Raw genomic sequence first — 13,078 nt, forward strand, 5'->3', positions numbered from 1 at the left:
AGTCAGAGAGCCCTGGATGCTCTCAAGGCCAAATGTTCTGTCCCACTGATCAACTTACTAGCTTGTACCCAGCAGATCCATGCAGGTGCCCAAAGCTGCACTTTGAGATCACTACATTCAATGATCGTAGATTAATTTGGGGACCAGAAATTGGGTGACACTTTAAATTAATGTTCAAGTGGGGTAATCACAGAAACATCACTTTCCTTCCCTCCAGAATAGTTCTGAGGGGAATCGTTCCAGGTTCTGATTCATGGATAGAATCCAAAGTATGGGAGGCCTGATCATCCAAGCTGAACTTACTCAGTCACCAGTGCCCCAGGTCATGAAGTACTACTAGAGCTCTGTGTGGGTAGCTACACAACCAAAGTGGTGTACAGACTAGGGGTTCAGCCAGGACGGGATTGGGCAAGGTGGCTACCACATGGTATATCTCCTGATTTCCCAGGTGATGGTCTGGATCCATGGTGGTGCCTTGGTGATGGGCTCGGCTTCCATGTTTGATGGTTCTAGTCTGTCAGCCATTGAAAATGTACTGGTGGTCACTATCCAGTACCGCCTGGGAGTTCTGGGCTTCTTCAGGTGAGCCTGGGACAGGGATGGTCAATGGGGACTGAGTAGACAGAGGACCATCCATTGATCATCATCCTTGCATTTCTCAGCACTGGAGACCAGCATGCCACTGGCAACTGGGGCTACCTGGACCAAGTGGCCGCCCTACACTGGGTCCAGCAGAATATCGCCCACTTTGGAGGCAACCCTGATCAGGTCACCATTTTTGGCGAGTCTGCAGGTGGCACTAGTGTGTCCTCACATGTGGTGTCTCCAATGTCCCAAGGACTCTTCCATGGTGCCATCATGGAGAGTGGGGTGGCTCTGCTGCCTGATCTCATCACCAGCTCATCTAAAGATGTCTCCACAGTGAGTATCCTTTACTACCCGAGGCCAAATCTGCTGTCTCACACTTCAACTTCAGAGCCTCTGCCACTCTGTCTGTTCCATGGGAACCAAGACCATGCAGGTGTCTCCAGATCTGGCCACCACAACAGGGATTCTGAGGAGCTCAAAGGTCAGAATCCACACACTTCTGCATCAAGTTGTTGATTTTGCTCTGTGTTCTGCAAAGCTGCACCCTGGGGGCCTCATCCTCAGAAGACCCATGTAAGCAGGTGTGATGGCTCCTCTGGCTGACATCTGAGCTTCAGGGAAAGTGAAAGGATTTCACACCTGTAGCAATACACACGCGACACACTTTGAGAATTATGGGTAACCTCACACAGCTGAGACCTTAGGCAGCAACCCCCTCCCTGTCTGGAGGGATGTTTCAGCTTCTATTTGGTGCCTTTACAGATGGTGGCCAACCTGTCTGCCTGTGGGCAAGTAGAGTCAGAGGCCCTGGTGAGCTGCCTGCGGGGCAAGAGTGAACAGGAAATGCTGGCTATTACCAAGGTAGGCTGAATGGACGTTAGTGAGGAGACAGGGTTCATGGTGTAAGGAAAGTACAGTGATTTCTACTGTGGAACAATGATGTCATTTCCAAGGCTTGGTCTTCTATATCCTCATAGTTCTGGATGGGAATTGAGACAAAAATATGCTTAACCAGGTGTAGAATCTCTGAATGTTGGTCTGAGAATCATAAGATGAATTAGGATGGGTTGGAGGTGTGTCATTAGAAAAGAGACTTTGCTTCCCATAATCATGGACTTTGGATGTCCCCTTAGCCCTTCAAGATCATTCCTGCTGTGGTGGATGGGGCCTTCCTACCCAGGCACCCCCAGGAGCTTCTGGCCTCTGCTGATTTTCAGCTGATTCCGAGCATCATTGGTGTCACCAATGATGAGTATGGCTGGGGCATTCCCATGGTGAGAACCCTCTCCAAATCCCCATCATAGTGTGAGGTGGGAGCAGGTTTAGACTTCATACCTCCTGGACATCCCACCCTCAACTCTAGACTATCCATTCACCACACAGATCTTGGGCCCCCCTGAAATCCAGAAAGACGTAGACAGAGAGACCATGCGAGCTGTTCTGCAGAGAATATCAGTACAGACGGTGAGACTCCTGGGGTCCTGTGCCAGGCAAGAGGTCAGCCAGACACTCTTCCTCTTCAGTAATCCCCAGGAACAAAGATTGAGATATGTGCATTTGTGGGTGGGGCCACCGCACAGCTTGACACCAATGTCCTATTCCCCAACACATTGCAAACCCCAATCCCTACCCTCAACTCCTGTCTCCCTCTCCCAGAGATTGCCTAGCCTGACTCTCCCTGATTCCCTGGACTAGATGAAGTTGCCTGCCGAATGTGCTGACCTATTGATGGATGAGTACATGGGAGACAACGAGGACCCCCACACCCTCCGACTCCAGTTCCATGAGATGATGGCGGACTCCATGTTTGTGATGCCTGCACTCCAAGTAGCACATTATCAGAGTGAGTGTATCTGAACCTGAATCCTGGCTTCCTAGGAGACAGCTCAGAGCTGTGGGTCCCAGGTGAGGTCTGGTGTCAGGTCCTGACACATGTCTTTATCCAGACCCTGGTCCCAAGCACTGAAGGCCATCATCTCAGTAAATCCTTATGGCTAGGGTAAGAGATAGACATCACACTCATTTAACAGAGTAGGGGACTAAGGTAGTGGCACTCAAGGACTTGCCTGTGACCACACAGCCAGGAAGTCCAAGATATGACTTAACAAAGAGCCTTCCAACTGCCCCTGATCCATCTGAGCTTCCAAGCCACTGTGAAGATTCAAGCCAGCTTTGGACCGAGCAATCTTGTCACCAAGAGGGACACATCCTGTCCACCCTCCAGGTTCCCATGCTCCTGTCTACTTCTATGAGTTCCAGCATCGGCCCAGCATATTCACGGACATGAAGCCACCACATGTGAAGGCTGACCATGGTGACGAGCTTCTCTTTGTCTTTGGATCCTTCATCAGTGGCATGAGCGGTGAGCACTCCTTGTTCCACAGGAGCATTCTCATGACTACAGGGTGACAATTGCTCTCATTGTAAAATGAGAAACTGGGGCTTAGAGAGAGCAAGGGAATCAGTGTCTACCATCTTACAACTCAACAGGTCATTCCAGGGTTAGAACTTTCTGACTCCAATCTATGCTCCTTCCACCTGTTCCCACCCAAACTTGGTGTCTATTATAGGAGGAGAAGGGGTTGGGTAAAAGCCAAATCATTTCTTAAATGACTTCACAGTGTCCAAAAGAAGGAAACATCTAGGCCAAGGAGGAGCCCAGTGTTGATTCAGTTAAAGGCTGGGAGTAGTAAAGGTAGGTTGGGCAAGCAGAGGGTCTGCCTGGCCCCAGGACTCTGTGATAGGAAAGGGACACAAGCCTGGGGCTGGGGTGGTGAGTGTGGCACAGGAGTGAACATCTGGAAGGGGTTGGCCGGGACCTGGACCTTTTCCTTCCTCCTCCCACAGTTGAGCTCACTGAGGAGGAGGAGCTGCTGAAAAGGAGGATGATGAAGTACTGGGCCAACTTTGCTCGAAATGGGTGAGGACACCTAAGCCTTTCATCCTCCCAGGGGACACGGGCCCTCCACTGTTCCTCTTGTCAGATGTGACCCCATTAGCAATTGTGTGTGCTTCATTACATTCTAGCCCTGTACCCAATAGAAAGACCCACACTAAAAGAGGGTTCTTTTTGGGTACAGGTCACTGGTCTATTTTCACAGTGGTCCAGAAAGTGAGCCATAGTGCTGGGCTACCATGGGAGCCAGCTTCTCACAGGAAGGGCAACACAGGCCAGGTTGCTGTGCCCTGTGTGGAATGACACTAGTGAGAGGTCATTACTTTCCTACATCAGGACACCTCTCCCCATTCTCAAATCCTTTCTCTGCCTGGCTGGCTGCCCTGTCCATAGTTGGGGTGGAAGGTCAGGTCTGAGTTCAACAGAGCTCAGACTGACCCTCGCCCTGCCTTGCTGGGAGGGTATGTGCACAGGAACCCCAACGGAGAGGGCCTACCCCACTGGCCACTGTTCGACAAGGACCAGAAGTACCTGCAGCTGGACATCCAGCCTGCTGTGGGCAAGGCCCTGAAGGCCCACAGGCTGCAGTTCTGGACCAAGACCCTGCCTCAGAAGATCCAGGAGCTAAAGGGAGCTAAGGACAAGCACACAGAGCTCTAGCTTCCTTGTCAGGAAGAGAGGGGTGTGCTAGGTGTGATGGGGTCTCCCTGTGGTGCCCACACATACCCACCCATGAACCAGGGTTAACCCACTCATTCACATAGCTATTCGTCCATACACTCCGCCATGGGTCCTCTCTTGTTAGACACACTCAGTAATTCCCAAGGAGGCTGTGGATGGGTAAGCCAGTTCATGCCCACCTTCCTCCTCACCCCAGTGTGCCTGATCCCTCCCTCCCTTCCTCCCCTCTCCTTCCCTACAACCCCTCCTATCCCCTCCTCCCAGTTGCCACACCCTCCCATGCTGACAGAGAAGTTTTAGGAAGTGGAGCTGGTGCTTTTCTGAACCCCTTGCCCACCTCTCAGCAAGTACCCCATGTTCTCATAGCAGTGGGATCTCTGTAGAAAACCTGTACACCAGAAGCCCCAGTGTTTTACTCCATCAGGCTGCTGTGACAACAACAGCAACAGCAACAACAACTACAATAATAATGTAGTGAGGCACGGTGGCACATGCCCATAATCCAAGCCACTCAGGAGGCTGAGGGAGAAGAATTCCATATGCAGCCCAGGTTGTCCACTCCAGGAGACACAAGCTCAAAGTAAAACAACAAGTCCTGGGAGAGTAGCTCAGTGGTGGAGTACTTGCCAAGCATGTACAAGGTCCTGTATTTGATCTCAAAGCTACTATCAAAATATAAACAAATAAACACAATAAACTGGATGGCTTTGTTTTGCAAATGTGTTGTCTTCTGTGTAGGAGGTGACAAGTCCAGAATCTAGGTGTTAGCAGTTTTGTTGTCTCGGGAGGTCTTGCTTTGGTTTCTAGATGGCACCTTCCCATTATGTCCTACTTGGAAGAAGGGGTAAACAGTTCTCTTGGAACTAAATATCAAAAACTATTGATATTTCCTAAACCCAGTCCCCTCCCAAAGATTTTCACTTTTATTTTTATTTTTTATTTTTTTTTTTAGATTTTCACTTTTAGACTGGCTTGCTTTCTTCTTCTTCTTTTTTTTTTTCCAACCAAAGCCCAGGTAGTAGACTGATTTTATTAGTTATGCATGTGTGTGTGTGTGTGTGTGTGTGTGTGTGCTGTTGGGGATGAGCTTAGTGCATTAGAACTTAGTGTACTTAGTGCATTAGAACTTAATGCACTAGTGCAGGCTAGGCAAGCACTCTACCAATTGAGTTCTATCCCCAGCCCATGGAGACTGGCTTTTACTGTATGAATTTGCAGCACACAAACTTTCAGGCCAAACACTTAGAGTTCCAACATCTAACACACCCAGGATACAAACAAAACCAAAGTTCCATATCCCTGAGTCCACCTGTAGATTAAATGTCATCCATTATTAACATTTCAATCTATGGACATACTCATCTATTTCTGTCCCAAGAAGGTGAGTGGACCCATCCTTATGAGAAGCAGGACTGGCCTTTTCCATTGGCTTCTGGAGCCTGGGCCAGCTGGGTGCATCCTGGAGAGCCAGGTGGGGTCCTCAGGGTGCTGTCTCCTGAAGTTGCCTCTTATTCTCTGTGGATCTGCAGACACTGAAAGAGCCCCACACTGACACAATCACAACACAGCTGTGAAGATGTTTCTCTGTGGGTGTGTCCAGGAAGAGGCCTTGACATGTCAGGAGGTCCAGACACATAGCAGAAGAGATTCTTGTCCCTGGCTCCCTGAGGACCTCTCCATCCAGAATCTTTCAGAATTCCCTCTGCAGCCTCCTGACCATCCCCGACTCCCTATGGCATCCACATGATTGACCTTTCCTCTCACCTCATTGTTTTCCCTAAACTTTTCTGGCCCCTCCAATAGAAACCCTCTCATATTTTATCTCAGTAACCAAAAGTGCCAAATGAAGCTCAATATTCCCTTTTGTTCCTCCAAAGCATTTTCTCTCTGTCATGGAAAGGCTGTGTCCCTTACTCCATGGACCCTGGGACTCCCCTTATACCCTCCCTCTCACCAACTTGCCTCCATGGGGCACCACAAAGAAAGTCCCCTCATTCACCCAATGCATTTAAGCCCCACCACAGGGCACCAAGGCCTTTAGGGTGGAAGATGAAGATTGCTGTGTTTCCCATCCTGGACACCAGGGGACAGACGAGGATAGCGGTAAACCTGGGCTGACTGGATCTCTGCAGAGGTGAAAAGACCTTTTAGTTCCTTTTAGTGTACAGGGACTGATGCATAATCCTTCCACTCTGTGCTGAAAACATTCCTTGTGCTCCTGCTGCAAACATGCCCCTGTATGTTTTTTTTTCAGTTCTGAGCATGCACAGGATGCTTCCCAGAGTGGGACCTCAGAGTATTTTTCAGACTTTCAGTAGTTTCAGTAGCTCTTTTGAAGAGCTTCTTTTGGTGGTTGGGGGTACTAGGGATTGAACTCAGGGGCACTCGACCACTGAGCCACACCCCTAGCCCTCTTTTTTATTTTACTAGAGACAGATCTCACTGAGTTTCTTAGCGCCTCGTTAAAATGCTGAGGCTGGCTTTGAACTTGCAATTTCTTCTCTTTTTCAGGAGTGGCCTTGCATGTACGCATCTGCCACACTTTATCCAGTTACCACTTGATGCACACCTGATTGACTTCCATTTGTCCTCCTCCCTCTTATTCTTTTTTTTTTCTTATTAGTGGAGACTTAACCCATGGGCACTGTAAAACTGATCTTCTTATCCATACCTTTTATTTTATTTTGAGTTGGGTCTCACTAACTTGCCCAGGCTGGCCTCCAACTTCCAATCCTCCTCCTTTGACCTTCTGAGTACCTGAATTGCAATAAGGGTACAGTCACGCCTGACTTAGGCTATTTTACATAAAACTTGAGATGTATATTTTCAGAAATCACTGTTGACATATGCTCTTCTTCTTCTTCTTCTTTTTTTTTTTTTTTAGGTAAAGCCCTGAGATTAGAATCCTCTGTGTCAAATCACTGAGATTGAGTGAAACTTGTTTTTTTCTTTCATTTTTTTTTCTTTTTGATGAGGAGGGTACTAGGAATTTAACCCAGGGTTGTTTCACTACTGACTATAGCTCCAATCCATTTTGTATTTATTTATCTTTTGAGACTGGGTGTCCCTAAAATACTGTGGGACTTGCTATGTTTGTAAAGCTTACCTTGAACTCAGAATCCTCCTGTGTCTGCCCCGCAAGTTGCTGAGATTATAGGCATGTGCCACTTCTCCCAGTTCTGGGTGAAACTTTTAAGGACAATGCCTAGGTATCACCCAAAATGACTACATCATTTTTTATATCATCAACCAAATATGAGGGTAACAGATGCTCCATATTCTCACCAAAACTTGCTTTTAGGGGGTCTTAAACCTGATGATATGGAATGGGCCTGTACAGGAATTTGTCACCGCAGATATTTTCCTGGATTTTTAGCTTCTGCTTCAATCTTCTTCTCTGTGTTTCTCTCTCTCTCTCTCTCTCTCTCTCTCTCTCTCTCTCTCTCTCTCTCTCTCTCTCTCCATATATGTAAGTCTTCCACTTCACCCCACCCCCCACATGCCCTAATTCTCTGAAGACTCTTCTTCATTCCACAGTTTTACTATCAGTTAGGGGACCCTCACCAAGAGTTACACAACAACTTCCAGGTTAGGAAGGAGCACTGTGTTTTTCAGTTGACATAAAGGAGCTTATAACACGGCTATGAACTGGGAGGAACTGGAATATCTCAACCTCCACAGCCCTAGCTATAAATTTTGTCAAGAGAACACAGACAGAGAGAGCATCTGCCTGGACAGGAGCTGGGACAGTGGCTTGGACCATAGTACATTGGATGGAAAACTTTGAATTAACAACAGACCTTGCTCTTTAGGTAGAAGTCAAGGAGAAGCCCAGGGCACAGCCAGCTGGGAATATTGTCACTCCTAGAAAGACACCAATAAAGACACATGCTATCCTGGCATTTAGGAATGAACCCAGGCTAGAATGAAGAAGCCAAGACCTGTTAGGAGAAGGTACTGAAGGTCATCTGAGGTGGAGCCCACACCCCTTCCTCCAGGAAGTCAGGCAGAGCAGGCACTCCTGTCTCCTGCTGTACTCCCTATGTCCTTGCAGGATTCGAGAAGATTTGACAACTCCTGGTTATGGGCCTGTCTCCCCAGCGGCACGAGATGCCCAAGAGAGCCCTTCCAGGTCCACAGTGCTAGAACTAGAAAGTCCTCAGAGCATTTATCAGGTGCATAAATAACAGTAAACTCAACCTCAGAGGGAGCTGTCCTCAGGGGAAGCCACAGGGTAGGGGGAGACCAAGTGGAAGGGGTGGGTTCTTAAGAAGTGTCACAGTTGAAGTCACCAGTGTATTTTCAACGGAGCAGCCAGGACAGAATAGGGACAGGCTTACACAGACCCTCAGACCAGGACTACAAGGAGCTTGGAGGGAACTCAGGAAACTATGAATGCTGAGAGGAAGAAGGACTTCCCAGTACCACGGGCACAGTCACACTGCCCAGTTTGCTCAGGCAGTCCCCGTCATCCCCCAAGGTCATCATTCTCACCTGTGGGGATCTTCATTTTGTGTCCCCTCAGAGAAGCCCTCCTGGCTCCTCCAATTACAGCCCACTGCTCCCTCCTCTCCACCCCAACACCCTCATGGGCCAGTGTTATGGTTTAGAGAGAGGGTGTCCCCCAAAGCTCATGTGTGAGACAATACCAGAAAGTTTAGGGGTGACATGATTGGGTTATGAGAGCCTTAACCCAATCATTGATTAATCCCCTGATGAGGGTTCACTGGATGGTAACTGTAGCCATGGAGGGTGGAGCTGGAGGAGGTGGGTCACTGGGGCGGGCCTCTGGTATAAGTATTTTGTCTCTGTTGAGTGGAGCTCGCTCTCTCTCTGCTTCCTGGTATGATGTCTTGTGCAGCTCTCCTCCACTACACCCTTCCACCATGATATTCAGCCTCTCCTCGAGACCTAAGCAATGGACCTGCTGTCTATGGACTGAGCCCTCTGAAACCATGAGCCCCAAATGAAATTTTCCATTTCTTATTTTTCTTGTCAGGTCTTTTGGTCACAGCAGCAAAAAAAAAATAGAATAAAAGAGCCAGTGGCTGCTAAGACAGTAAATTAGTGACTCCAGGGGTCAGGAGTGGGTTTCTGGGATCTCAGAGCAGCTAAGAGGCGCGGAGTCCTGTCCTGCTCAGTACCTACTAGCTCTGTGACCTTTGTGGGTTCAGAGTCGCTCCCCCACAGTGCCCAGCTTACAGGACCCCACTTATTGCTCTGCCTCCTCCCTGCAGGGTCCAAACTCCACCTGGGCCCAGATCCTTCTCTGTGCTGACCTCTGAAGCACAGCAACCACAGCAGCAGAGAAACAGCCCTGGGAGCTGACCATGTGGCTGCACAGACTTTATGGGTACCTGGACATCATGGCCTGTGGGTTCCTGCTACTCCTCCTCCAAGGCCAGGGTGAGGCTCCAGTTTGGGTTTGGGGAGGGCCGAGTCTGGAGGCCCATCAGCCAAAGGGTGAAGAGGAAGAGACCAAGGCTGCAGGAGGGTAGGCACCAGGAAGGGGGGAGGTTGGTGGAAATGATAGAGGACAGAGAAGAATGTGCAGCCACACTTGGCCCCACCTAATTCCCAGGGTGGATCCCCTTAAGTGCAGACAGGGTCAGTCAGCCTGATGTCACCAACACTAAGGAGAAGGCAGGGTATGAGGGGAGACTGAGGAACCCAGAAGAGCAGGGCCACCTTCCCTGTCTCTGGACGGGCATTCAGGACACTGAGTGCTGGCTGTGCTGGAGCTCCAGCTGCCAATGGGAAAAAACAGCCACTTAGGAACACCTTCCTGCTGCCATTTGGCTCTAGGTCATGCCTTTGGCCAGAGGGGTGACCTGACCTTCTCAAAGGGACTCCAGGCAAGTTTACCTGCCTTTGGGGGAAATACAGAAGGCCCCAGGCACTGGGTCCTAAAGGGGATCTGGTATGTTACTGGGTTCCTCTCACCTTATGCACCTGAACTAAAGAAGGGTATGGCTTGGCCATTGGGGCAAAAGTGAAAGGACTCTGAGCCTACTGGCAGCATCCAGGCCCTAATCAGAAGTTAGGCAAGGTTGGCAGGATGCCTGGGCTGTCCTTGGCCCTTGATCCTCTCCCTTATAGGCTTCTACTGTGGGGCCCCCTTATCTCCTGCTACTCCTCCCCACTGTGCCCAGGAGGAGTCCACACTCACTTCTCCCCCATGGCCCATCCACAGAGGGACTTTCCCTCTTCCCTGCTGTTGACCAGGGTCCTCTCAAAAGTCAATAGGACTTTCTAGATAAGGAGAGCTGCCCAACATCACTGATGGCTTCCATTATAAATATTGTCTTGGCTTCACCCATCAGAAAAATTCATTAACAAGTCACAGGAGAGCACAGATTTGGGTTCCACCCTCTTCTGTCCCCCACCAGTCCTGGCTCCTTCACAGGAACCATCAAGGACTCAGGGTCTTACACACAATGCCCAGGATGTTATGTGTGTGTGTGTGTGTGTGTGTGTGAGAGAGAGAGAGAGAGAGAGAGAGAGAGAGAGAGAGAGAGAAGAGAGAGAGATCTTTCTCATGCCTGGTTTTCATCTACATGACCACAACTCACCCTCTGGGGCACCATGCTTTCCTCTTCCTAACACAGGAGTCACCTCACACTCTTACATGGTGCAGCTTCCTCCACCATCGAGTGGAAAGGATGATGTGCTGTTGACTTAGCAAGTCTCTGATCAGGGACATTTTAGCAGACTTTGTCCATTGCTGTCACAACACACACCTGAGGCATCTGGGATGCTATCTGTGTACATTACATGAAAAGAAATTTCACCCAGTATGGAATTCTGTGTAGGCAGCCTGTTACTGGGAAGAGGTACGTACCACCCATGTCCTCTTTTTGGTACTGAGTGAAACCCAGGGTTGCTTTACCACTGAGCCATGTTGCCCAGCCCTTTTCATTGTATTTTGATACAGCATCTCACTAAGTTGCTTAGGGTTTGCTAATTTGGTGAGGCTGGCCTCAGCCTCCTGAGTCACTGGGATTACAGTCATGCAGTGCGTGGGGAGTGTGCCTTTTGACTTGGAACATATCTTAGTTTGATTTGGGGTGCTAAACCAGTATAACTGACCTGACACTGGATGAGGTATAAAGGAAATAGATATATTTAGCTCAGCTCAAGTGATTGTCTCTGGTTCAGTCTTGAAGAGGGACTTTCAGCTCTGTTGTAACATAGCAATGGCATAACATTGCAGGCCTTTTTGGGAGAGAGATCAAAGGGTGAGAGAGGAAGCAATAGTCAGGGAAGAGGCAAACTCGTTTTTTTTGTTTGTTTGTTTGTTTGTTTTGTTTTGTTTTGTTTAAAATGCTTTTGTTAGTTATTGATGGACTTTATTTATTTGTTTGTTCATATGTGGTGCTGAGAGTCAAACCCAGTGCCTCACACATGCTGGTCAAGTGCTCTACCACTGAGTTACAACCCCATTCCTAGACTGGCTCTTTTTGAAAAACTTACACTCCCCTCAAAGGAATTAACCCACTTCTGTGAGATCTAATCCACTCCAAAAGACTAATATTAATCCCTTCACAGGGCAATTCCTGAGCCAATCACTAGGTACTACTTCTGAAAGGTACCACCTCACTGGGGATCTATTATCCATGATAGAAACCTTTGGGGGAGCAAGCCATATCCAAACCATACCATCCTGCCCCCCTCAAGGTTCACGTCCTTCTTTCAATGCAACATTCAGTCATTCCATGCCTGTAGTCGTCAAAGGCTGAAACCTTGCCAGCATGACTCCAAAGTGCAAAGTCTCAAGTCTCATCTGAAACTCAAGGCAAATGACTTCCAACAAGTTACATGGTTTCAGGATACAGCCTTGAAACAGGCACAGGGCAAATAGTCCTGTTCCAAAAAGGAAGAATAGAGAGTAGAAAGGGTTCCCAGACTCCAAGCAAGTCTGAAAACAACCAAAGAGGACACTTGATCCCCAAACTCCAAGTCCAGTCTCCTAGACACAGGGCAGGGTACTGGTCCCAGGGCCTTGGGTGCTTGCAGCCCACATGGCTGCTTTCCTGGGTTGCATGCCATGGCCTGTGGCTTTCCTAGGCTGGCATTGACACTGTCAGTGGCTCTACATTCTGGGGTCTCAAGAGCACTGGTCCCACTCTCATGGCCTCACTAGGCATTCTGGTGAAGAATCTTTGGCAGTGACTGCACTCCAACAGCAGGGCCTCCAGAACTGTCCTTTGAAACCCCAGGGGAAGCTGTTGTAACAGCAGAGCCCTTGGGTTCTCTGTACCTGCAAAAGAGAACCAACTGGGCATCACCAAAGTGTGTTGCTTGCTCCCTTTGAAGCATCAGGAGTCATGCCTGGGCTTTCGTGAACCATGGTTGGACAGACCCAGAGCATTTTGCTAGAACACAAGGAGCAGAATCCTGAGACAATGCTGGGGCCCCTTCCATGGCCTTTGGTGCTCCTGATGGAAGGGCACCCTGGAAGATTATGTGTAGGCCTCAGGCCTTCTCTCCCATGGTTTTGAAGCAGAGGGCCTGGCTCCTTCCCACCCATAGTAATCTCTTTCCCATCCCCTATATTATCACTCATTTCCCATTTTGCTCTTTAGGTGGGCAGACTGTGACATTTCCAGTGTTTTAGGGTAGGCTTGCCTTTGTCAAGTATCATTGTAAATCTCACTGAAAATGACCAAAAATAACCACACAACTCCTTCTATATTTTGCTTAGAAATGTTGTTCTCTGAATCCTCTAGGTCTTGGATCTTATATTTGACCCTCCATGATGTCTTTAGGCATAAATACAATGTAGCCAAGTGTTTGCAATCATCAAAGGCCGCCTTTTCCTTATTTCCACAGATGACTCCCACTTCCTTCTGAAACCTCCTTAGGATGGCCTTTACTAAGCACATTGCTATCAGCATTCTGAATATGACCACT

General features: G+C 48.7%; 1 protein-coding gene across 2 annotated transcripts in view; it reads left to right on the top strand.

Moving 5' to 3' along the window:
• The window catches only part of LOC124086515 (cocaine esterase-like), a 29,301-nt gene extending 24,417 nt beyond the window's left edge, over positions 1–4,884 (top strand). The window contains exons 5-13 of one of the 2 annotated variants that reach the window (XM_046434812.2): positions 449–582; positions 663–921; positions 1,351–1,449; positions 1,722–1,862; positions 1,972–2,052; positions 2,284–2,431; positions 2,813–2,950; positions 3,436–3,508; positions 3,958–4,884. In XM_046434812.2, the coding sequence (XP_046290768.1) occupies positions 449–582; positions 663–921; positions 1,351–1,449; positions 1,722–1,862; positions 1,972–2,052; positions 2,284–2,431; positions 2,813–2,950; positions 3,436–3,508; positions 3,958–4,144 (1,260 nt within the window). In that variant the 3' untranslated portion in view covers positions 4,145–4,884. The remainder of the gene's footprint in view (positions 1–448; positions 583–662; positions 922–1,350; positions 1,450–1,721; positions 1,863–1,971; positions 2,053–2,283; positions 2,432–2,812; positions 2,951–3,435; positions 3,509–3,957) is intronic. The other variant, XM_058576051.1, reaches the window with a different exon arrangement.
• The last annotated feature ends 8,194 nt before the right edge of the window (positions 4,885–13,078 follow it).

Source organism: Marmota monax, unplaced genomic scaffold (assembly GCF_021218885.2).
Source record: "Marmota monax isolate L192 unplaced genomic scaffold, Marmota_monax_Labrador192_F-V1.1 WCK01_AAM20220418_F8-fsc00024, whole genome shotgun sequence".
NCBI classification, from domain to species: Eukaryota; Metazoa; Chordata; class Mammalia; order Rodentia; family Sciuridae; genus Marmota; species Marmota monax.